At 39.0% G+C, this 24,755-nt stretch overlaps 6 protein-coding genes across 16 annotated transcripts; 3 read left to right on the forward strand and 3 right to left on the reverse strand.

Annotated features, from left to right (window-relative positions):
- Positions 1–2,778: 2,778 nt before the first annotated feature.
- Positions 2,779–5,825, reverse strand: LOC124340924. 2 transcript variants are annotated; one of them, XM_046793748.1, is made up of 10 exons: positions 5,595–5,825; positions 5,470–5,517; positions 5,216–5,408; positions 4,789–5,143; positions 4,515–4,727; positions 4,311–4,450; positions 4,014–4,247; positions 3,775–3,948; positions 2,930–3,708; positions 2,779–2,863 (listed from the first exon to the last, which is right to left on the reverse strand). In XM_046793748.1, the coding sequence occupies exons 2-10, from the start codon at positions 5,499–5,501 to the stop codon at positions 2,809–2,811; spliced, it is 2,175 nt and encodes a 724-aa protein (XP_046649704.1). In that variant the 5' UTR covers positions 5,502–5,517; positions 5,595–5,825; the 3' UTR covers positions 2,779–2,808. The 2 variants fall into 2 exon arrangements, with proteins under 2 accessions (XP_046649704.1, XP_046649705.1); XM_046793749.1 differs by having other exon boundaries at positions 2,930–3,353; positions 3,411–3,708; positions 5,470–5,825.
- A 95-nt stretch (positions 5,826–5,920) lies between these two features.
- On the forward strand, positions 5,921–16,015 carry LOC124340886 (AMP deaminase 2-like). 7 transcript variants are annotated; one of them, XM_046793645.1, is made up of 20 exons: positions 5,921–6,126; positions 7,918–8,143; positions 9,126–9,285; positions 9,537–9,572; positions 9,847–10,030; positions 10,296–10,376; positions 11,024–11,246; positions 11,320–11,449; positions 11,522–11,719; positions 11,796–11,927; positions 11,998–12,161; positions 12,532–12,658; positions 12,757–12,920; positions 12,991–13,111; positions 13,186–13,359; positions 13,504–13,614; positions 13,677–14,916; positions 15,069–15,327; positions 15,442–15,795; positions 15,854–16,015. In XM_046793645.1, the coding sequence occupies exons 1-17, from the start codon at positions 6,045–6,047 to the stop codon at positions 13,857–13,859; spliced, it is 2,496 nt and encodes an 831-aa protein (XP_046649601.1). In that variant the 5' UTR covers positions 5,921–6,044; the 3' UTR covers positions 13,860–14,916; positions 15,069–15,327; positions 15,442–15,795; positions 15,854–16,015. The 7 variants fall into 7 exon arrangements, with proteins under 7 accessions (XP_046649601.1, XP_046649600.1, XP_046649603.1 ...); XM_046793644.1 differs by having other exon boundaries at positions 13,677–14,893; XM_046793647.1 differs by having other exon boundaries at positions 10,296–10,367; positions 13,677–14,893.
- Positions 16,016–16,029: 14 nt separating this feature from the next.
- LOC124341437 (ATP synthase-coupling factor 6, mitochondrial-like) lies at positions 16,030–16,741 on the reverse strand. Its single transcript, XM_046794539.1, has 3 exons — positions 16,635–16,741; positions 16,352–16,509; positions 16,030–16,294 (listed from the first exon to the last, which is right to left on the reverse strand). The coding sequence occupies exons 2-3, from the start codon at positions 16,498–16,500 to the stop codon at positions 16,129–16,131; spliced, it is 315 nt and encodes a 104-aa protein (XP_046650495.1). The 5' UTR covers positions 16,501–16,509; positions 16,635–16,741; the 3' UTR covers positions 16,030–16,128.
- A 191-nt stretch (positions 16,742–16,932) lies between these two features.
- LOC124341272 (macro domain-containing protein CT2219-like) lies at positions 16,933–18,163 on the forward strand. Of its 2 annotated transcripts, none has more exons than XM_046794299.1 (5): positions 16,933–17,140; positions 17,204–17,443; positions 17,510–17,629; positions 17,694–17,797; positions 17,867–18,163. In XM_046794299.1, exons 1-5 carry the CDS (start codon positions 17,035–17,037, stop codon positions 18,065–18,067), a joined length of 771 nt encoding a protein of 256 aa, XP_046650255.1. In that variant the 5' UTR covers positions 16,933–17,034; the 3' UTR covers positions 18,068–18,163. The 2 variants fall into 2 exon arrangements, with proteins under 2 accessions (XP_046650255.1, XP_046650254.1); XM_046794298.1 differs by having other exon boundaries at positions 16,935–17,140; positions 17,201–17,443.
- Positions 18,164–18,655: 492 nt separating this feature from the next.
- On the forward strand, positions 18,656–21,048 carry LOC124341160 (actin-related protein 2). The gene is made up of 8 exons (XM_046794121.1): positions 18,656–18,825; positions 18,916–19,026; positions 19,515–19,594; positions 19,661–19,796; positions 19,866–20,075; positions 20,138–20,287; positions 20,368–20,646; positions 20,712–21,048. Exons 1-8 carry the CDS (start codon positions 18,778–18,780, stop codon positions 20,877–20,879), a joined length of 1,182 nt encoding a protein of 393 aa, XP_046650077.1. The 5' UTR covers positions 18,656–18,777; the 3' UTR covers positions 20,880–21,048.
- Positions 21,049–21,075: 27 nt separating this feature from the next.
- Positions 21,076–24,212, reverse strand: LOC124341158 (activating transcription factor 3-like). Of its 3 annotated transcripts, XM_046794119.1 has the most exons (6): positions 24,016–24,212; positions 22,639–23,622; positions 22,312–22,549; positions 22,116–22,198; positions 21,988–22,049; positions 21,076–21,908 (listed from the first exon to the last, which is right to left on the reverse strand). In XM_046794119.1, the coding sequence occupies exons 2-6, from the start codon at positions 23,167–23,169 to the stop codon at positions 21,704–21,706; spliced, it is 1,119 nt and encodes a 372-aa protein (XP_046650075.1). In that variant the 5' UTR covers positions 23,170–23,622; positions 24,016–24,212; the 3' UTR covers positions 21,076–21,703. The 3 variants fall into 3 exon arrangements, with proteins under 3 accessions (XP_046650075.1, XP_046650074.1, XP_046650073.1); XM_046794118.1 differs by having other exon boundaries at positions 21,988–22,198; positions 22,312–22,540; XM_046794117.1 differs by having other exon boundaries at positions 21,988–22,198; positions 24,016–24,211.
- Between the last annotated feature and the right edge of the window lie 543 nt (positions 24,213–24,755).

The following is a 24,755-nucleotide window of genomic DNA, read 5'->3' on the forward strand; positions in this document are numbered from 1 at the left end:
GAATCAGATAAGAACAGAAAGGTCGGATAAAAGTGAAGTTCAAAATTTCAAAGATAAAAATAAATGGAGATAAAAGTACAGCGTCGTCAACAAATCGGAATTTTTGCAAACACAAAAAAAGGGGAACATTTTTGTTTTTCGCAACCCAAGTTAAAGTTATGGCAAAAATATAAACTCAAATTCAAACATATAACAACTGATGCGTAATATTTAAAAAGATCTGACATTATTTCAATAGTCATTGAAACGCATCTTTGCTGTGTGTCTAGCTTAGTTGTACACATCACGTACAAAATAATAGAAAATTGTAAAGCAGGAGAGATTGAATTCACTTATTCTTTTTTTTTAAAAAGGACGGGGGTTCCTTTTTTTTTTCCTTTTTCAGCTCGTTTCCTGCTTCACCATCAGTCGGCGTGTACTCGTATATATAAGCAAAGCTACGGTTTCTTCCTGGCCTCCTTCACTTACACCAGACGCTCACCTTTGTAATTTTCTGTTGGAGCTAGTCGTCTCTCTAGCCTCCCCCCTCTCTCGCACTGAGCGCGTCCAACACCCTGCTAATTGAAATGCGGAAACAATCACCCATAACTATGCGTCCTCACGTACGGTTCTCCTAGTATATATAGTCGAGTTGCATAGAGCAGAATATGAGGATTACCAGTTCGAACATAATACAGCAGACGTATGGTCGTATAGCCTTTAGTGCCCACTCTTCAGTTCTGTGTAGCATTGTTCACTTTGACTCATTTTAGTTTCAGTTTTATTACAGTATAGTGTGGACATAATCACTTTCGAATTCAATTTGCGTACACTGTTTTTCACTTTTGTCTTTGTTGTTTTGGGGATTTCATTTTGGTTGCACTGAGAGAGCTTGAGCCGCAAAGAGAGCTATCCGTGAACAGTATGCTGTGTGTGCGAAAATTCACTGTCATGGAGCTGCTCTCTTTATGGACAGGTTCGAGATCTACTGAATATTAACGCATATATGTGTATAATGTATATTGTATTAATGGGTGTAAGTCTAGCATAGTAATAAAGGAAGGGCTCTGTTATTCTTATTACTAAACTTCCGATTCCTCTATTGTCTCTAGGATCAACATCAACTAATTTTCAGATAATCAAGATTATATTTTTATCCAACCTAAATTTCTCTTATTGCGTCGCTATAAAGGCACCCGGAAAACCCTATTGACCTATCTACATAATGTACATTTTCTTTTTTTCTTTAAATATCCATGTTGGGACAAACTGATTCTTTATTGCAAATAATACACCAAAATACTGTATCGTTTAATTTTTCTCCAAAATCCTTATTTCAATTAACTTCAGATTCGTGCATTAAAATATAGGAAACACTGACGCTGAAATTTTGAATCAATAAAAACAAGTGAAAAAAAATAGATAAAGGATTTAACGGGCGTGCGGCCTGAAACAGCTTAAAATAAAAGTTTCGAAGGGGGAACATAAAATCATCTGCAAGCAATGAGCACCGGACTTGCATATTGAACACCTGACACCTCTTCGTATCCTGTATCCTTATTTCTTATCACGTAGGGTACATTATCTTTCCCAGGGGCCGTCTTTCCCCTTTTTCCCGCAATCACTAAGGGCACAAATCACACACGCACAGAAGAAATGCAAAAAGTACCTGATTCGAGGGAAAATCCTTGTGTCCCTCTTTGACTTTTGGGATCGCTTACGCACGCTAGATCGGGATTCAGTATAAAGGCAACGCGAAAATCTGACATGGTCATCACTTGGCCGAGTCGTCCGATCTGATCCTTACTAGAATACTACATTGACTTGTTAATACTCAGGTCCCATTCATACACAATGCAGATAAATCGATTGATCGCAACCGTTGTTATAATTTCTCTAACAAGAAACCTTTTCGTCGCCTGTTCAAAGTAATGACCAATTTTAATTCAAATGCTTAGTTTACATATTTTTAAAATGCGTTCTGTGATACTTATTCATTATTTTTATTTTTAATCAGACATCACCAATGCAAGCGTATAGATGTGCTCAAAGCCTTGAAAATACGGGGGAACTCGGCAGCAGTTTCTTGTACGGGAAAGCTTGTACCTAACTACAACCCGAAAAGAATTCCTCAAATGATTTCTGAAATCGTTTGTCCCGCCGAGATGGGTGATCGTTGCACCCAGTTGGTGCTCCCCATGGACGTGTTCATCTCTGGGACGGAGGATCAATCCCTACAAAAAATTATTTATATTCCGAGCGGATGTATCGATAACAAACACATCAACATACCAGCAAATAAGAAGACTCCAAAATCTGGTCGCTCATTATTGCGCAAAGACGTAAAAAAGCCAAAAAGTTCCAAAACAGACACCGCATCTATTAAGATTACCAGACGTAGGCGCTACGTGATTTCTCAAACGGAATTGAACTAAACGTAAACGAGAAATTCGGTCGCCTTAAATATGTTCACGTTAACTGTCATGTCCCAGCTTTGTCACTATTGGAACTCAGTCTTCTTTTTTTCTTAGAGTACTATATATTTTATTTAATATTTATGTTATGTTGTTTGGACCAAAACGTAGCCAATTTATTAGAGGGGAAATTAAGACAATACAACGGAAACTCAATTGTCGATTAGTTCTTCACCACCACCGAATTTCGCACAAAGGAGTTATTATCAAAAACTTTTTATCTTCTTGGTTATACCCCATGACGTTAATAAAAGGTTGGTTTTTTTTTTTTGCTTCTTAGATGCGGTACAAGTTGATTAGAAGGGAAGAAATACCGGGCTATTTAATGTAATAAAACAGGGTTCAACACTTTAAGTCAATGCTGAGGACGCTTGGGTCGAGCTCCTAGTAAACCAGCGTTGATTCGATCCCTAATTTAAAAGCTTGTCATTAGTAACAATAACTTAACCAATTTGTCATTTCCTAAACAACTGTACCGCGCTTCCTGCTGTTGTAACTCGGGGTTTACTTCGCCGACTCTTGCATTCGGTTGTCCTTTTACCGAAGCATTTCCTGAACGAAAGACAGATGTCGAATTCGTTCCATTCTGCATTTGTTTCCTTTCGTTGGCTGAATTATCTTCGCGTCCAAGTTTGTTCCCCGCATCGGGTTGGTAAGCATAATTTTTGAACGCGGCATTGGGCTTTTTGGATATGCGCATCTCGTTGCTATGACTTGACGATGGTTTCATGGCAACATTGCTTTTTCCTGGAGAATTCCGTTTTTGAACATCCGCAGACATATAATTGTTGTGAGCGCGTTTCGCCTTCACTGAATAGCTTCCAAGATGGCTGCTTTCTTGAAACAAGCTTTTTTTCATTTCTTTGTTGATTCCATTAGACTCCGCGTTAAAATGATTTCCTGTCGAATTATTGATTAGATTTGGATTGACACACTTTGGATCAATAAAGAAACCACCGTCGAATTCTTGCTGTTGTTTGCGACCTAAAACATGACCGACATCTAGATCATCGCTATCAATATTCCGTTTTTTTAAGACCTGGCTCCCATCTGGAAGTTGGACAACTCTGTACTGAGACTGTTGGATTTTGGGGGTATTCGGTAACCGATTTTCTGTAGCTAATAGTGCGTTTTCACGTAAGGCACGTTGGCTGCTGCTTTCTGGACGCGTGTTCTTAATTTCAATTTTCTTTGGCAAAGGTTTCGCTACTTGAGAACGAATTGTCTGTTGCTGAGAAAAACTGCTGCATCTAGCCTGTTGGTGTTGATGGATAATAGGATCAATGTAAATTGAGTGCAAGAAAGTTGTACAGTACATTACCTCATGCATCTCTAAAATGCTGGAAGAAATGACGATGTTGCAGAAAGAACACGGTATAAACGTAATCTCGTTATCCGGCTGAATGTTTGGTTTCGTTTGAGCAGCAACTGTTATTCCAGTTCCACTGGTCAAAATTTCTTTCCGAGTCGACACGCTTGCAAATTTGCAAGAAATCTGTTTTCAGTTAGTAAACTTTAATTAATGTCATTTTCCACAAAAAAGAAATGCACTTGTAGGACCTCGTGAAGCTCCAATGACGACAAGGGAAAAGGAATTCCACAAATCTCGCAAGGAATATGAGTTTCTTCTTCAGTCATGCTTTTTTCGATAGTAGGAGCTACATTCGCGTACTGAGACCAATAATCGTCTTCTACAGTAGAGCTAAGGGTTGCTGGAAGCTGTGTTGGCGATTCATTTTCGTGAGTATCTGGTACAGTATTGGTTGTTGAGACGCCCGAGAATTTGCAAGCGATCTGTTATTACGACGAAACGAAAATTCACACTATGCTAATGCGGTACAAATATCAAATCAGAACCTCATGAAGTTCCAAACATGAAATTGGGAAGAGAGAACCACAATTTTCACACGGAATACTATCTTCCTCGTCAACCATGCCTTCCTTCACAGCCGGAGCTACGTACCGCGACCAATAATGCTCTTCTTCAAATTGAGGTTCTATCACGAAAATGAAGGTAAAAGATTTAACTATATTTTATTGCTGCACTCAACACTAATATACCTCTTTTGTTTAATGTCTGTGAACAGACATGAGTACTCAGCTGTCCGAAAGTGAAATGTTTTTGGCAACGAGGACAAGCTTCTAAATTTGAACCGCATAGCATTTGATGCTTTTCTAAAGACTCAATAGTACATGAAGCTCCGCAAAATTCACAAGGAAGAAGTGAGTGTTTATCCTCGTCCTCCATGAGCTTCGAAGGAGTTTTCTCAAAATCTGGACACACCGAAAAAATATTACTACTTATATTATGCAAGAATCGCGTAATAAATTTTACTTTTCGTTTTAGAATACTGAGTGGCGGGCAAGGGAGCAGAGGCTTGAAGAATATTTTGACATACCACATTACGATATTTGGGAATGTTGAAATTTTTGTCCTCCACATTTGATACTTTTTCCTTTTCCTTTGACACACCAAGAATATTACTTGGACTTTGAATAGTACTTGAAGTAGTGGGGATCTTGTGCAATTCTTCATGAATCTTTAACATTCGAACAAGAACATGATTTTTGCAAATATCACACATCTCAGTTCGGCTGCCACAAGCAAGTTCATGGTCCTCTATATTACTAGCAATGCATTGTACTTCACAGTACTCACAAGAAATCAGTCTCTTAGGGCAGCAGTTTGCCTGTAAATGTTTATAATAATAGTATTTTTAATTTCTAAGCAAAAGAATATTTGGTGAAATAAGAAAACTAACCAAATGATTGATTTGATCCTTCATTTCTAATTTCTGATTGCAATCCTTGCAATTTATTTCTTTGTGTACTTCATTTTCATGTTCTTCAAGCTGTGATTTAGGAAAAGGCTCCTGACATTTACTACATATCTGTATAAATCTTTCACAGTGAGTGGAATGAAGAGTAAAAGAGGTGGTTGGGACCAATCGTTTACTGCAAGAGGAAAGAAGATTAAAGAATACAAACGTAGGATACTTAAAATGAAAATTATTACCAATTTTTACAGAACGAAGTTTCATCACTCATCTTGAAAACTGTAAAACTAGTTTTACCAATCAAATTACAGGCACAAAGAAGAACTAGTGTAAGTAACACTTCTGTAAAACATTCAAAATATACCGTTTGTTAAGTTGATCAATATTAGGCAAAACGAATAAACTTCGACCATATGTTACGGCCAAATATTCTACGACAAATGGTATGAATTCAAGCGTCTCTGCCAACAATGCGGTGAGTCAACAATTTAATCTATTCCTAGTAGGTTACTGTTTGAATTCGGGTCGGCTGTCGGCAACTGGAGTCGACTCGAACCATCGACGCAATTGCTGTTTTGAGGGTAGAGAGAGAGTTTCAGAGTCTAGACTGAGAAGGAAGGGTTTGTTTGTTTACTATTGTTCGCCATCTGGCGGCATCGATCTCAACTGAGCTTAGTTTGATACCGACGTCCAAGATCTCGAAGAGCAGTGTCAGTTCGTGACTGAAAGCCTTGGCGTTTTGCTGTCTGTCCCTGATACACTTTATTCTACAAATTTGTTAAACAAACACGTACATTGTTTTAATAGTCTAGAAATGGCTACTGGTCTCGATAACTTAAATGGCTCTCATTTGATTAATCACGATGACTTGCAAGGTCTGTCCTCTCATTGCCAAGGTGAGTTTGTTTCCAGCCTCTATTTATTAATCATAATTCATATTTAACGTATGTTCTGTACGTGTTTGGTTACAAGATACTCAGTGCCCACGTGTATTTCCAATTGTCTTCTGTCATGTCTGAAGTGACGTCACTTATTCTATTTCTGAACGGTTCGCCCTGTTCATGTAAATAAGTTGCTTCAAAATAGGTGTTTTAAAACTACATGAAAGCCGTAGAAACTCTTAACACAAAATAACACAGTGGCATTAATAAGAAAATCTAATTACATTTTACTGTGTCTGAGGGAATAAGGAAAAATTTGACATGCGTTGCGCCGATGAATATCATCGTGTTGCTACAGGGCCCTTCACGGGCACATCCTTTGTAGCACAGTAATCGATAAGCTAGGAAAGGGAGTAGTGCGACCGCATTGGGAACGCTTTTCCCACTGGAAAAAGCTCGCTCCGAGTGCGCATTAGGTTTTCTTTATGCACCACGTCGAATAAAGAAAAAGAAAAGCTAAAAAATTGCATTTGTGTCGCGTAGAAGAAATCTTTGTGCAAATGCAAAAGATATCCAGGTTAAAAGCCCATGCTCCTTTCTCTCATTTCAGAATGCTGAAAATGCAAAGATTATTTACTTATTTTCCTATTTTAATAAATCTAGATTTCAACATCCGTTACTCTGTGACCGAAAATAGATAACGCGTCGAAAGCGAAGAGTCGTAGTGTTTTTGTTTTATCGTCTCTATTGCTTAACCCGATTCTGCCCGTTGTAACATAATCTTGGCCATCGTCATGCTGAACTATTGGTGTGTCGTAACTGACGGAAATTGATTTGTAACCAGAGAAATCTATAGCTAATGTCGAAAAACTTTCACGTTCTAAGTTTTGCTTGAAGTTGGTTAACAACCTTGTCAGGGTGCAATATGCCCGGGTATCCACGGCCCCGTCACCTTGGCGCATACAATTTTATAAATAAACTGGCGCATTCCAGTAGCGAGCGCACACGCTCCCTATGCTTTTCGACAGCATTTTGATGTTAAAATCCCAGTTGTAGTCTGACTACATTCGGTCACGGTTCTTTTGTTCCAGCATTGTTATTTTGTTCCAAAAGTTCATCGAATCTGTTTGGAAAGAAAATATGAGTTATCGATCATTGCCGATTGCTATCCCCAAATGGCGCGACAGTCTATCAGGTGAAAAGAAATCTTGGGAATTAAATAGGATTTGTGCTATCAAGACAAATAAAATATGTAGGCTTTGTAGGGTGATCTAAATTAGTATACCACAAGATTTTTTCCTTATAGAAGGAAGAGGGGAAAAAATAAACAGTATTACTTTAACATTTTTATCATGGCTTTGTGTAAGTAAGACTCAAAGAGAAAGGGACGATGCAATGAAAATTTTAGCCATATTAAATAATATTAGCCTCGGGCTATTAGTTTAAAGTCCAGTTCGATCCAGTTCCAAGATAACAATAGCAATAGGTTGTTTTTTCCGATCAAGAGATGGCATGGTTTTATTACGTAACAAATCTTTAAAAACACATAAACTTGTTTGTAATTTCAAAAAATCAAATAACAAAAGATGTTTATTAAATAACACCATATAAACTTTTAATACAAATTCAGATAAAAAAAAGATTAAATGTCGATTTTTAAATATTTACCTATATCGGGAATGAAAACCCTAGTTACGTTATACGTAGTACCTTTACTTACGTAACAATAAGACACATCTTGAATAGTAACTGAAGTTTCGTCCACACCACAATCTAATATTTGGTAACAACTTTTGAATTCTCTAGAAAGCGAAAGCCCAAATTTCAGCCAGAAGAGTGCGTGCTTCTCATACGGTGGCCGAAGTTTGTTGTCACCCGTCTCAGGGACGGAAGACGGGTTTCAAGACCTCTCATCGGCCAGCCGAACCAACCGTGCGACTCCTAACGAGATTTCTGCTCCCTACGAAGTCCCACAATTTCCAATAGAAGAAATTGAACGAAAATTAGCCATTCAAAGGCAACTGAGTCTTAGGTGAGACCTCTTATTTTATTAAATTTTTTTTTTGTCTTTTTTTTTGTGACGTGTTCGATGAAGCTCGCAAGTTCTCTTCTTCCGTTTCATCGTGTCCTATTAAATTCTGAAATGGGCGCATTAGTGAGGCTTTGATTTGCTTTGACTGTAGAGGAATTCGCGGGTTACCCAAGTGTAACATTATTGATCTTCACTCGAATGATTAAAATGAGAACAATGCTCGTGATTCCTTTTGGATCACGAAGGCATCCGGTACGAGCACGCACTATGTCAAGGAAAGGTTAAGATCTATAAACCTCCGAGATTTGTCGTTGGACCTAGTGCCAGAACCTGGAACCCGGAAGAAATCGTCTTCGATCTTTTCAAATGAATCTTGATCTTTCTACGTCTGTCGAGCACAGCAAGATCGATTTTGGTTTTCTTCTTCTTGCATGGTCAACGTTCCGAGATCGATCGACTTTCAGTGACAAGTTCGGTAGTGGTAACAATGCCATCCATCGACTCGTAACTCCGCCTATGTGTGGAACCACGCCTAGTTCCTCCCGTCAGCTGATGTTCGCAAACTTACCTTTTTTGTTTGTTTTTTTGGGACTCTAGTATATACGTTCGGTCGCATTCCCTTGTTTAATCCTATCGACTGTTTGCTCTTCTCGGTGGACGTCGGTCCCTATTCTATTGTGTTCCCAATCTCTCGTTCGAACTCCTCGACGTTTGATTACATTTCGGCCAATTTGTTGTTGCCACATTAAGACTTTAACGGGCAATACGTTCTTACTCCATTGACTTAAAGTAGAGGGATGTCAGAACGAAGGATTTCCTATCCTTTCGTGGAGACCAAAGTAGCCAGTAATCTTGGTGTCAGGTGATTTGCTCTCGGGTCGAACGTAAAACAATGGATTAGTTGCAATTATTCACAGTTGTTCTTGATTGGCTACAAATATTTTATGAGCTGTTTTTTTTGTTTTTAATTTAATTCCATTAGATTCCCACCAGAATTAGTTCCGCATCTAACAACTTCTCACGAACCTGGAATCGAAATCGATTCGTCTCAGGCAGCCGCCACTGGTTTACCCACTGTTGAACAAGACTACACGCCACTCTTCCAACGGGTCTCGATTACAGGAGATGAGGACACAGGAGGAGTAAGCTGAGTTCTTTTTATTATTCATCGGATAGTTTTTAGTTGCATGTCACAATTGGCAATGGATTGCCGAAAAAAAAACTGTAATATCAATCGATTCCGCTAAACCTTTCGAATCGGATACTGAAATAATAGATGCACAGACGGATGTTGATACTAAAAAAAAGCGATAGAGCCAAGTTTTTTATACATTTATTATTTGTGTTATCTATTGAAATTTAAAGTCGAGTTGTGTTTGTAATCTATCATCAGGAATTGTGGCGTTCGCTGCTTAGAGTCAACTTGGAGGTAAACTTGGCCTTACCTTCAATTCAGTGATGATTGGCCCCTTTTGTTGTGTAGGGTATTACTGTGCTAGTAGATGACATGTTTTGGTGTGGCGCACAGTTAGTCTAACCTAGCTCCGATTTCAGTTGTCCATTGCTAATAATGACACTGGCGGCTACTGATATTGGATTTTCGGATACTGGTTCTATTAGCTTTCATTGGTCTGAGTTTCGGTCATTTTCAATTAATATTCATTGACTGGAGACTTATTAATTGTAAATTTTGTTGTTGAAAGGTTCCCTATGAAGATTTGTTGGACGCCTCTGAACTGCTGATTAAATCGCTGACACTCCGCAGAGATTATTGCCGCCCGGCTGCGCACTCCTTCCCTTCGACCACAGCCCGTTTCCTTCAAACCAACGAACGGAACGGCATTGCAGATGTGGAAACGGTCCACGAAGAAAAAAAGACCGTAGAAGGTAAATGTCGTTTCTATGTTGAAGTGAAACAAAAACATTGTAGATGGAAATTGACAAACAAGAAATTCGAAAATTTCCTGTACCAGCCGTGTGCCCCCGAACGCATGATATAGCGAAGAAACGCTGGTAAAATCAGATATGGTTTCCCAGCTGAGGTAAATGAAAATGGCTGGTGTTTCCGAGATGCGATATAAACACTCGACGATATAATTGGTTTATTTTACATCAATTTATGTTGCCTGACCATTCGATTATTGTCCAAAAGGTGGAGGCCAGGCCGCAAATCACTTTGATATGGAAGTCCCAAGTTTGCAATACCAAATGGCTGAAAAGCCAGGTATCAAAGGTCCATGAGCAAATGTGTGATTATTCTGTGCTCGTCTTGTTCGTGTGTTTTCCCACCTTCTCCCTTTACATGCTCTTATCATATTAAGACCTACTCCATCCTTCTCTACCAGAGTCTACACATCTTTCTCTTTTTTTCCTTATACCGGCAATTCGGTACCGAAGTGAAGTTTGGGCTAACATAGATCTATAATTAATACTTCTACCTTTCTGATTCGATTTCCACTCACAGCACACATAGAGATTTTACCTTTCATGTTTCAGTCGAAGAATTGAGCAAGAACGTATGACAACGACATACTACCCCAATGCCAAAGCTCGAAGGATCTCTGTGAATGTTGAGGGCTGTTCTGTGATAACGTGTTCTTGCCTCGTAGAACAAATGCCTAATTTATTGTCAAGAAAATATTTTATATATTTAAAGTTGAGTCCTAGTCTACATATAAAATAAATGTAGACAGGAGCCCTCAATCTATTATAGTCTTTTCTGGTTTAATGTTTGCCGTAGTTCATCTTCGTCACTGAAAGTTTGACAGTAAAAAAGGCAATGTATGTATTTTTGTTTTAGAAAAAAAGCATCCTTGAAAGCGATCCTACGTCTTTTTCAAGTATATTTCAACTTTTTTAACTTTGGTTTTACCACGTTAGATCACCCAATTCACCCTCCGCCTCACGTCTTGTCATCGCACAACGACGGTGAAATTCCTGAATCGGCAAACTGCGTCATTAAGGCCTTGGATGGTGTATTTCAAGTTTACGAAAGTCAAGAGGCAGCCGATAATGGTGAAAGTCTGAATTTCTCCTACCCGGTGTTCAAGAAGTACATTGACGACGTTCACAAAATGTGCAACATGATATCAAATGGGCCATTGTAATTCAATTGATTATCTTGATAGTTTACTTTAAGGTTTTTGAAATTCTTCTCTGATTTGTTCACTTTCAAGGAAATCATTCTGCTATCGCCGACTAACGTATCTCTCAGCCAAATATCAACTTCACGTTCTTTTAAACGAAATGCAAGAGTTAGCTCTCCAAAAGTGCGTCCCGCATCGAGATTTCTACAACATCCGAAAAGTAATAATTCGGTTTAATCATATAATAGATAAAGAAGGTCCAATCAAAGTTTATCTACTTTTTTTTTCGAAGGTGGACACTCACATTCACGCAGCTTCGTGTATGAACCAAAAACATTTATTGCGCTTCATTAAGAAGAAGATAAGGGACAGCGGCAATGAAGTTGTTTGTCTGAACAAAAAAGGCCAGGAGTTGACATTGAATCAAGTGTTCGAAGAAATGAATCTCTCCGCTTATGATTTGACAGTCGACATGCTTGACGTTCACGCGGTACGTGCATATCCACACATACAGTTAAACGTGTACAGTTTTTTTCTGTTTTCCAAGCATCTTTCTTTTGTTTTAGGATCGCAATACCTTCCATCGATTCGATAAGTTCAACGCCAAATATAATCCGATAGGAGAAAGTCGTTTACGCGAAGTATTTCTTAAAACCGATAACTACGTGGGAGGGAAATATTTTGCAGAAATTATCAAAGTACAATCAAGAACTAAAACAATAATATTAGTTGTTGCTGACCCTACCGACTTTGTTGTTTGAATTGCAGGAGGTAGCCGCAGACTTGGAGGAGAGTAAATATCAAAATGCCGAGTTGCGACTATCTGTCTATGGAAAATCCAGGGATGAGTGGGAGAAATTGGCCAAGTGGGCTCACAACTTTCAAGTTTATTCGGACAATATCCGCTGGCTGGTTCAAATGCCGCGTTTATAGTAAGTAAACCCTACTTTAATAGCATTATTATACTAAATACACTTGAAGAACAGTTATCTTACGGTTTCTCACGAATCAGACATGTGAAGGCGGAATATTGTTTTGGTATCTCATTTCATCACTATTTGATGCATACTGTTACATTTTATAGATTATGTTAGTTCTAGAGACCTGCGAAGACCACCACTCTGGCGCAATAATACTATATACTCTAGTTCACCACGTAATTCATTTATTTATTTATTTTTTATTTCTTAGTAATATTATAAAGTCACGAACCTTTATAGAATATTTGAAATGTTTTAAGTTTTACTGTAAATGAAAGGGAGTTGACCAAAAGTATTTTACCTATACATTTTTACTTTTCAGTGATATTTATAGATCAAACAAGCTGATTGGCAACTTTCAACAACTGATCGACAATCTATTTCTTCCTTTATTCGAAGCAACCAACAATCCAGAAGCGCATCCCGAGTTACATTGTTTTCTTAAACAGGTAAACTGTTATTTTGTTTGCTCCCAGTGCATGGGATCTTTTGCTATCGCATTTAAAAAAAAATTATTTAATTAACCTAATTGTTGTTAATTGAACAGTTGGTGGGTTTTGATTCTGTTGACGATGAGAGTAAACCTGAACATCCGGTGTTCGATAGAGAAGTTCCAACACCGGAAGAGTGGACGGAAGAAGAAAATCCTCCTTACGCTTATTACGTCTACTACGTTTACGCCAATATGTGTGTTTTAAACCAATTTCGAAAGTAAGCAATGAGTTTCATCCAAAATTAAACATGTCATTGTAATGCACTACGATAAAACAATTTTATTTAGGTCACGAGGAATGAACACTTTCGTCTTCAGACCTCATTGCGGCGAAGCAGGGCCAGTTCAACATTTAATTTGTGGTTTCCTTCTCGCTGAAAATATTTCTCATGGTTTGCTATTGAGAAAGGTGAATTCTTCTTAACTCTACTCGTTTGTACTGCATCATCGATTAATGTGTGAATCTGCTTGGTGTGATGACAGGTCCCAGTGTTGCAGTATTTATACTACTTGTGCCAGATCGGAATAGCAATGTCTCCATTGAGCAATAATTCTCTTTTTTTGAATTATCATCGCAATCCACTTCCCGAGTTTCTTGCCCGAGGGATGTGCATTTCTCTTTCGACAGATGATCCGCTTCAATTTCATTTCACCAAAGTATGGATGAACAGTTATGAATTTCTAACATAAATATTTCTCATAAATTAAGAATTCAGTTATTTATTCTTATTTCCTTGCAGTTATCTGTTAAAAATTTTACATAGTTTCTTTATTTGTTTCTATATTTTGAAAAATCTTTAGGAACCTTTAATGGAAGAATACAGCATTGCAGCTCAAGTGTGGAAACTTAGCCCGTGCGACATGTGTGAATTGGCTCATAATTCCGTTCGAATGAGTGGCTACCCTCATAAAGTAAATTACCTTTCAAAATATTTTTTAAATTTTGAAGGTAAAATAACTATGTTGAATAACAGGTGAAACAACATTGGCTAGGCCCCAACTATACACGCGAAGGTGTGGCCGGTAATGACATTTTCAGGACGAACGTCCCTGACATACGCGTGGCATACCGCTATGAAACACTGGTAGCGGAACTAAATAGCATTTTCAAAACTGTTTTACTCAACGATCATAAAGGATTTGTTAACGAAAAATGAGCGAAAAGTAGAGCCTATATACAGTTAAAACTGTAATAAGCAACGACTCTGTAAGTGCAGATACAAAGTAACCGAATTCGTCATGCTTATATTTAAAAAAAAAAACGTAAAAACATTTTTTTAAATTAGTAATGAGTGCATTTTTCTTTTTCTGAGATGTAGGGGAGGGTACTTTTCTCTATTTGAAACGAATTTTATTAGTTTTTTAACAATCATTCCTTGATTTGGTATTACTGGCTTCTAGAAGATAAAATAACTAAATTTTAATGCCATTATTCAAAAACATAATAAATCGTTATTCATCAAATTCGTCTAATACACTATTAAACAGCGCTTTTTTAAATCTGAAAAATTTGAAATATACATAGTTGGTAGTTTTTTAAAAAAATATTAGGATTAACATCACGAATAAACACACACAAGACACAACTCACTTAGAATTTGAATGGACTCTAGCTCTAGCTTCAATAAGAGATATAGAAGTTGAAAATATTTTCTACCTCTGTTATTCTTATCTGTTAAACGTTCACTGTTATGGCAAATGGCCAAATGGCAATAAAGCGCCCGATATCGCTCAGATTTAAACAATTGTGCTTCAATTCGTTGCCAACAGGGGGGACCTTCGAGTAAAAGGAGTAGTTCAAGTTCGGGAAAAGAATAGATTAAAAACTCTTAATTTTCTCCCGAGGTGAATACTCAACGTAGATTTACTGCTGCCTGTACTGTATCACTCTATATGTGCGCATTACGCAAGCTTAGAATTGCTTTCAGTATAATACTGCTTGAACGCTGCCAACTCATTGATAGGATTTGAGAATGTCCATGCATATAAATCATTCATTCATGGAGTTTCAAGTAACTGAAAAAAGAAGTGTAGACGGCCGCTCGTCTGAATCTATAAATCCAAGGAAACAAGTTTCTAAATGCCCCGCGGGAGTTGCTAACCTATTTTTGTTTCATTTCTGTGTGGACTTTCGTCCGAGATAAAACGCACATTTGTTTACTCTCAGAGAACTTGCGCTGGAAATATGTTGGTATGTATGTTGAACAAACTTGGGTGAGCTGCAATCTAATAAATCCAATTGTTTTTAATTAATTAATTGTGAACTACTGAATATTTTCAATTTGCAAATACTTCGAATTAGCATACTTTATGCCGTGTTGTTATAACACAGACGAACTCTCTAAATTTGTTGCCTTGTTACACAGACAAGGGCGAGGAACCAGAATATTCTGCGTCGGTTGATATGTGCGCCTCAAGGTCGACGATACCAGCATAATCAACATGTGGTTACACCAACGAAAATCTACGAACTACGAACCTATGCAATATGGCCACAAAATGTAAAAGATTTTCTTAATTTGACTTCAGAAGAATTTCATCTGAGAACTTCTCAGTCCAAACTGATCGGATATTGGACAAGTGAGTTAGGCGGACTTAACGAAGTAGTACACATATGGGAATACGGTAAACAAAATTTTCAACAGCTGTTTCTAGTTCGGATCAGAGCTAATTATGAGCTCTAGTAATTTTTGGGTGAGTGCATTAACTAGCAAGATAAATTTACCTTGCACTCTGCAGATAGTTTAGAGCATCGCGCACAAGTACGAGCAAGCTTAGCTGGAAACAGCGAATGGATACAACGCTATTTTGGCAAAATTTTGCCTTGGATGAGTGGCCAGCAAAATTCCGTAGTTTCAGTCATACCTGGAATCACACTGAGCAACTCGGTGGAAAAGGGTGTGTATCAACTGCAGACGTTTCCCATCACTCCAAATCAACTGGAAAAAATTCCAACTTTAATTGAGCAAAATAGTGGCAATCTTCTCATCGGCGCGTTCCAAACACTACACGGGAATTTAAATACTTCAGTTCTGCTTTGGAAACACCCCACACTCTCAGCAGCAACTAATTTAGTGTTTCAACAAATGAAAAGTAATTACAGCCTAAGTTTCAATTGATAGCCATTATTAATTCCAGTTTTTCTTTACAGGCAAAGATTGGCAGCAAATTGCAAATGGATATTCCAAAATCTTAGTGCCTCATAAAGTATCACCCCTGCAATAGATTGTTTTAAATTAGAAACTTCCTTGGCATGTGTAAAAATTCAAATTTGACTGAATTTTCAAAAATACATTGACAAACTGGCACTATATCAATGTAGTTAAATTGGTTTTCTAATTATTTATTTACACCTGACTCTTCAATGAAGAATTGAAGATCCATAGCAATCTTAATGTCTTACCACTACTATATTTTTCTCAGTGTTTAAGAATTAATGGGATCAACTTTGGGTTCAGGGAAGTTGAAAGTGGGGAACTTGGTCATATCGGCTCCATCAGCTCCACCATAAACACGGCGAACTCTGTCCAGCTCAGTTGCAATATCTTTCTGGATAGCAGGAGATGGGTCGACCAATTTTCCTCCGGCAGCTCTAAAGAACACCAATAATTAACAGATGATAACAGAAATGATAAAATCTAGTACATACTTGCTCTTGACTTTGTACTCATTCAGTTTGTCCAAAAAGAGTTTCTGAATGGGATCAACTGCTTTATTAGCAACAACAGCAGATATTCCAAACTGCCTCTGCAGGACTGTTCCTTGACGAACAGCTAGCCGGGTTCGAGTCGCAAACATGTTGATGACCTGAGAGTATAGATCATTTAGCCTTCACAAACATTTGGAAACTACAAACAGATCTCACAACAAATTAATCGGTAATGCAGTACAAAGTTTAACAAGAAAGGAGACGCACAGCTAAATTAATTTACCTATGCAAGTTGCTCACAGATGCAATCCAAAATGTCTTCCGTCGTCTACACTCAGTCTACTCTTCTCATTCACGAAAATGGCAGGATAGCCGCTTACCAATAAATCCCTAAACACACAAAGAAAACGGAAAGGAAATATTTTAAGGAACATGCCAGATGCAACATGAACATTTTCCAAATACTTTACATATTAAAAATTTGAATTATCAATGAATTACATAATCTATATAATAATGTAATTTAAAATAAATTATGACGATTTGCAATTGTTTACATTTAGATTTAGCCTTTAGGCAATCACCAGCAGCCGACTAGGGTACCAGTAGGTAACAGCTGACTAACACACACCTAAAAATCGCCTGAAAATCGCTTCATAGTAGGCTACATAACAACGTAGTATATGTATTTCATTCAAACGATTGGTAAATATTTAATACCGAAGGGATATTTCAATAAATCAATTTCCATTATGGCGAAAGAATTCAAAAATTGGCAGGAAGCCAAAGGTATAATTAGAATTTGAAGAAGGCTGTGGTTGCTTTATCATGTAATTACATTCTTTACAGCTAAGTACTTTGAAGAAAGCACTGCAACTCGAAATCAACATTGTGTTTCAGTGAAAGAGATTCCAACTTGGGAAGAGACATCAAAAGAAATTCCCCATTCTACATCAGATGGAAACAATACTGATTTAAAACCCAATTTATCAATCAATTCAAAAGTTTCTCTTTGGCAAGGGGATATAACTCAACTAGAAGTTGGAGCAATTGTCAATGCAGCCAATAGCAGGTTGGCTGGTGGTGGTGGAGGTGAAATTCAATAAAGAATATTGAAAATTTCAAAATTGTTTTCAATGTTTTGTGTTACCTCAACAGTTGATGGAGCAATTCATAGAGCAGCTGGTCCTTATCTTCTTGAAGAATGTCAATCTATCAAAGGTGGTTGTCAAACAGGGGATGCTAAACTGACAGGAGGATACAAACTACCTGCAAAGTGTAAGTTTTTCTCTAGAAAAAGTATGAATGATATCCTGTTTCTATACAGTATTTATGTTTCCAGATGTGATTCAGACTGTTGGACCTATGGACCAAGACTCTAACTTGCTGTCTGATTGTTATTCTAATAGTCTTAAACTTGCGAATAAAAATGAACTAAAAACAATAGTAAGTCATGATTTTACATTCTAGTACCTTTTAGGGATTCCATTTCTTCATCTTCAAAATTTTAATTAGGTATTTCCCTGCATTTCAACTGGGGTTTATGGTTACCCCAATAGAGATGCAGCTGCAGTAGCATTGTTAACAACAAGAAAATTTCTTGAAAGTGATGAATCAACATTGGAAAGAGTGATATTCTGTGTGTTTTTAGATAAAGATCTAAAAGTATATCAAGAATTGCTACCTAAATATTTTCCAGTAAAGGCTGTTTTGTGATCTGATTTGATAACATGAAAAATTTTGAAAATTTGGTAATGTACAACATGTGTACAGCATGAACAGGCTTGGAATAAAAGAATGGCAAAAAATCTTTGAAATATCCTTTTTAAATTTGAATGCATCATCAAGTTCTTGCTTTGCCAAGGAATTTAGTTTCCTCAGCCTTCCTATGATTTTGGCCAGTTTGGTTTCATGTTCTTTAAAGAAGATGTTCTAGTGTTGCATGCTTCAATGGATAATATTCAGTGTTGGTAAGAGTATTTGACTTTAGTATGCATATACAATTCATTCGTTTAATTTATATAATTCTTTTTTGTCTGTTATTGAACATTTTGAATTTCCCGGTTGATTAACGGCGTTGCCAAAATTCTTCAGATAAATCATTGCATCAAAATAATTAATAATGTAGTTCACAAATTAATTTAAAATCTATACTTTACAATTTAAAAATTTTTTTTAAGAAACTTTATCTCAAATGTTTTATAACGATTCAAGATAGTCATTTAAAACCAGAGTTAACTGATTACCAGCTGGATTAACCAATGATGTTAAGCAATCGGTTGCCGTGGCAACTCCCACCCCCATGAGCTGCTATCGTCTGGCTCCGACGGGAAGTAGATTTTGGTTTAGGGCGCTGTCAAATTGTGTGTCGTATTGTTCACGAATTGAGATTACCAATATAAAATCAACTTTTAACAAACCTTGAGATGGATAGTCAAGGAAGAAAAGTATTAGTTTGTGATAATGGAACAGGGGTGAGTTATTTTTTCTTTTGAAATATTTATTAATGTTGTTTTGCCGGCCATGTAGCAAACTAGCAACTCACCTTTATCAATGTTGGATAGTTTGTCAAAGTTGGATATGCAGGATCAAACTTTCCAGCACACATCTTCCCATCTTTGGTTGGACGACCTATCATTCGCGCTGCCAACAAAATTGGTGACATCGAAGTGAAGGTATGATCAAATTCTTTTCTTTCAAGCAGTTTCGATCTTACTGTCCATTTCCATGGTTTCGACATCACACAAAACTTTCTAGGGTTATCAAATTAAGGTGACATTCCAAGGATAAGTACAGAGGGAATCTCATATGTTTTGCATTTTAAAAAATCTGTGTCATGTTCTTATAACACAGATATAGTTTAAAAACCTATACAGTCATAACAGTGATAGTAAAAAAACAACTTGTGCCGTCCTATAACATGAATGTCTTTGTGGAGTTTTGATTTTGATTGTAAAAAAAGGTTTTGTTATTTTCTAATGAACTGAATCATGATTTTGGCTTAATTGCTTGCCTTTCAATCAGGGATTTGCTCACATATCTGTAAGTATTGAGCACTTTATGGTGTGATATTGTTTGTTGGAATTTTGCATTGATGTTTAGTTGCATGTAACTTAGTGTTCTTTTTAATTGAATCTAAATTAATGAAGGCTTTGCTTAACAGGATTTGATGGTCGGAGATGACGCGAGTAAACTTCGCTCAATGCTTGAAGTGAACTACCCCATGGAAAACGGAATCGTTAGGTACATACCGATACATTTATTAAATTTGAACTGGTGTTTATAAATCTGCTTGTTTGTGTTCCTTAGGAATTGGGAAGACATGTGTCATGTGTGGGATTACACTTTTGGCCCTGAGAAAATGAATATTGACCCTCGCCAATGTAAGGTCTTGCTAACGGAGCCTCCGATGAACCCTTTGAAGAATCGCGAGAAAATGATTGAGGTAATTTTTTTTTAAATGCCATTGTGTTTCGGTGTGTAAAAATTTGAATCTTTATGCCGTTTGTTACAGGTCATGTTCGAAAAATATGGATTTGCCGGAACCTACGTGGCCATCCAAGCAGTTCTAACACTTTACGCACAGGGTCTGCTGACGGGAGTTGTTGTCGATTCCGGAGACGGTGTCACTCACATTTGTCCTGTGTACGAAGGGTTTGCAATGCCTCACTTAACCAGACGTCTCGACATTGCCGGAAGAGATATAACCCGATATCTCATCAAGGTAGAATCAATGATCCATCTCGCAATAGTTTGGAATAAATTCAGTAATGTTCCTCTTTATAGCTGTTGCTGCTGAGAGGCTACGCATTCAATCATACGGCAGACTTTGAAACTGTTCGCCAGTTGAAAGAAAAACTTTGTTATATTGGCTATAACATTGAAACGGAACAAAAACTGGCTCTCGAAACAACCGTTTTAGTCGAATCATACACAGTAAGTTTCCCTTTATTCTACCTTCGAGTTGCTGTGGCCATGGCATATTTAAAAACCAAAAAATTCGATTTCTAAAAAAGCTTCCAGATGGGCGCGTCATCAAAGTGGGTGGTGAACGGTTCGAAGCCCCTGAAGCGCTTTTCCAGCCTCACTTGATCAACGTTGAAGGGTCAGGAATCGCCGAGCTAGTCTTCTCGACTATCCAAGCGGCCGACATCGATGTCCGCCCGTCGCTATACAAACACATCGTCCTTTCAGGCGGTTCAACCATGTATCCGGGACTTCCGTCTAGGCTCGAACGGGAAATCAAACAGCTGTACCTTGAACGAGTTCTTAAAGGCGACACGGAGAAACTTACGGTACAACGATGAAATTTTGTGTTCTAGACGTACATTTTACTTACTACTCTTTTCTTGGCACACAGAAATTCAAAATTCGTATTGAAGATCCTCCTCGTCGTAAAGACATGGTTTTCATTGGTGGTGCCGTATTGGCCGATGTCATGAAAGACAAAGAATCTTTCTGGATGTCGAGAGAGGAGTACAATGAGCGTGGCATCCGCGTGCTGGACAAACTGGTCAACCGCTCCTAACGCGCAATTTTAAACGCTCGTTCCTCTTTTCCGATTCCCATCGAAGGTCATGTTATTACTAATCAGATGTCAATTTTTTTTGTTCATGTTGCTGGGTTCACATTCCCGCCCTCCCTAATTTTTGTTGACCCCCTAATTCTGGCTGAATAAACAAAAATAGCCTCTGTAATTATAGCAACTAATCAGGCGAGAGAAGAAAACTCAAGCAATTTTATTATTGCACATAGGGGAAAAGTATGGCCGTGGTAGCAGATAATTTCAGAGAGGAGGACATATTTAACATTCCCAAGGCAACAACAGGAGAAAGAAAAAAAACGAAGGGAAATACCTTTTTAAAAGGTTACACTGGGCACGACCATGAAGCCATAGTTTAAAATGGTTAACAACGTCATTATTTAAAAAAAAAACAGCCGCAAGAAATGCACACAAGGATATGTGAATTCTCGGATAAGGCACAGGCGTAGTATAGGAGAATGAATGTAGTTTTTTTTTTCCGTTGACTTCTTGCATTTTCTTTAACACAAAGAAGATAAGAAGGCGGCCATGACTACGATTTGACATTTAAACATTAACATTTCTTTTCTTTTTTTTCCGAAGCTCTACCTTTTAGTCTTTGCGCAGGGCGATGAGAAGGAGAACAAACAATTTGAAACGGATAAATACATGTACGTCATGAAATCATTTAGTTGGTCCCGATTTGTTGTCGTTTGACACCGAAAAAGGAGAAACATACAGAAAAGAGGCAGTAGATAATAGTATACAAAAAAGGATGGCACTTGGTAGTAAATTTATAGGTGGTTTGCGCCTGTCTTATATGATGTTATTTACCGGTAATTCTGCCCAGGGAGGTTATTATCTCCGCCGCCGTAAGAGCCCCGCTGCTGGATCAAATTTACTTGACTGTTGTACGACGGAGGGTCGCCGCTGTTGTTGTTGTAATTACCGGCAGACGTTTCGGAAGTGACGTCATAAGTTGACGAATGGTGATGATGATGATTGCCGGCCATGGCGGCAGATTCAGAACTGGATCTGAGCATTCCAAATTAAAATTTCGGTAGATTATTTCAACTGGTTTTCACAATCAAATCAGGAAGCATTCTTTGTGTACCTGTTACAGTCGTACATCGGTCCATAATTGGAAGAGGATAGGCCGCCCGACATGACGTAAGCCTGATCCGAAGGAACAACAACCTGATGATCGAACGAGACAACTGATTCACCACCTCGAGTTCCTACCTGTGAAGCGGTACCAGTGCCAGGATCGTGTTGTATGAAGTCGGAAGAACAACTGGTTGGAGTTGGACGGTGATTTCCGGCGGCTAAATTGAAATGAGCAACAACAAGAAAGAAAAGAAAACAGTTGAAAAACCAAATAAGAACCACGTACGATAGACGACGGCAAAAGAAAAAGTTTAGACTGGGTCAAACTCACCTGTTTTTAAACAAGTGGGCGAGTGCATGGCCAGCACATCCATCAAACGGCGCTTTTCCGCCTCCAGCCTTTGGATTTCTGAACGAAAGTTAACGTTTTGATCCTCGAGCGCGTCCGATTCCTGCATCAAAATGCCAGTTCGCTCTTTTTTGCGGTTTCGACATTTGGTAGCGGCTACTTTGTTCCGCTCACGCCTTCTCCGACGACGTTCTTCATCTTCTGTTGTCAGCTGTCCCATCCGCACGAAACACGGAGATTAACGAGAAAGTTACCAGCTGCTGTTCGACGCGCAAAAAGTAAACGAAAACTCGGAAAATTCAGAAATACCTCATCTTTGAGTGGCATGTGGCCGTGCTGATCCGACTCGAGCGACCCTCGGCCGGAAGCCAAACGCTTGCTCTGGATCGTCAGTTTGAGTCCCTCCTTGATCAAATACGTTCGAGTGTTTTGGATGGATGGCGGGCCACCGGCCGGCGGAGTAGACGGAGTGGCCGGCGAGGAACATAACGAAGAAAAGGAAGAAAAAGATGAAGAGGCGTGTTCGCCCGGTGATGAAGGGCCGTCGCCCGGGGTCGAAGCTGGAAGTCCCGCTGAGACTCCTGCGCTTCCCAGTGGAGTCGAAGAGGACGACTGGAAGTAACTGAACGACGAAGAGCCGGAAGCGTTGCCGATGTTGGTAGCAGATCCGTACCGTCCTCCGCCCCCGTAAGATGCGACATTGTCAAACGGAGCTCCGGCCAGCAAATTGAGAATCTCCGGAGTGCGCGGAGTGGTGCAGGAGCCGGCAGCTGTTGCGGACGAGTCGTTTCCGCCACCTCCGCCGGAAGCATTGGATGCCAAATTGACGTTGAGATACATATATATATCGCGATGGGATTCACCTGCGTGAGAATTCCAGCCAACACATTGGCGTCGTTGTCATCCAGACACTAAAAAGTAACTCGAATCGTTTTCTTTTCCTTTGGCAGTTTTCGTTTGCGCTTTCCTGTTCAAACCGCTCGACCGTCTAAATGTTTGGTTCCACGCGGATCTGGAATGATCCAGCACTAATCTAAACACTTTTTTTCTCTAATGACTATTCTACGCGGTACGTACGGTGTCGTAAGGATCACATGTCACCGTCGACCACGGTCGAAATGAATTATAAATAAATAAGCGATGCCGGGTCGAACAAGAGAAACAGGCTCGTCTAAACACAACAACAAGTTGAGGTGATTACGCGTGTAATATTCATGTGTGTAGTGCGCAAGAGAGATCGCGGCGTCCGGATGTCAATGCGGCATTATTCGTCTCAACCTGGCGCTCCACCACCTGTCGATCGTTTCAAAATTCAATCAATTTTCCATTTTTTAAAATAACTAACGACATATTTATTAAAAACGTTAGGGAAACATGTTATTACAATCGTGTCTATTATTATTCCGTCCGCTCTATTGACTTTTTGGGCGCTTTTGTTTCATATTTTTTTAACCTCCCCACAAAAAGGAAAACGAGCCGGCGACACATTTGCCAACGGAAATGGAGAACTATTGATAGTGCCAACATTTCCTAAACCATTAGTCCATTTCCTTTCTAATTTCTGTGCGTTTTTTTTTCTTTCTTTTGTCTTGGGGGTTACTGGAGACTTTCGCCTTTTACTTGGAATAATGCGCAACAACATCTAGAAGAACGAGAGAGAGTGATGTGGGATAAAATGGAACTTACCGTCTGACGGACATGTCACGGGGAGAAAACCTTGTGCTTGAGATAATCCACGGGGCGCGCGCGCAACACATACACAAACAACAAAAACGCACACGCTCTTCTCGCCACACGCACGACGAACGGACGCTGGCACTTTGGTGTTGTGTCTCTCCAGGGCGACGGTTGGCCGATCACTGAGCGAAGGACAGCGATCCCAGCGCCGGTTATATACTGGCGCTCGAAATAGTCACTGATGTCATCAGCCGAGCAGCCGATTGGTCGGCGCACGCCAACCAGGACGTCAGTTTTGGGCTTTTCCACTTTGCCTATTGGCTGCCCGCGGGACTTGTGAGCTCGCCCACCACCTCCCCGCCAACATACGTCCCGTACAGTCCCGAGCGTATACAGAGAACCCCATTTCCCCCCACCGCCCCATCAACACACACACACACACACATGCACAGCCATTCGTGTGAGAAGCCCGTGTCAAATGCCAAATGTTAGGGCTTTCTTTCCCATTTTTTTTCACGTTTTCCCTTATTATTCCCGCCCGTGAATAATAATAACACTTGTCGTGAATCTGTTCAATTCAACATGTTTAGCACGGCCTTCATCGACAAGGCACTAAATACAGCATCACTACTGTAGTGCACCACATTTTCATATATAACTCACCCGAGAGAGTTGACGATAAAACAGTTGATTCACTTCACATCAATATCTGCAGCGATATCTCGGTACGATAGGGTGTGTGTAAATCT

This window comes from Daphnia pulicaria, chromosome 5 (assembly GCF_021234035.1).
Source record: "Daphnia pulicaria isolate SC F1-1A chromosome 5, SC_F0-13Bv2, whole genome shotgun sequence".
Taxonomy (NCBI): domain Eukaryota; kingdom Metazoa; phylum Arthropoda; class Branchiopoda; order Diplostraca; family Daphniidae; genus Daphnia; species Daphnia pulicaria.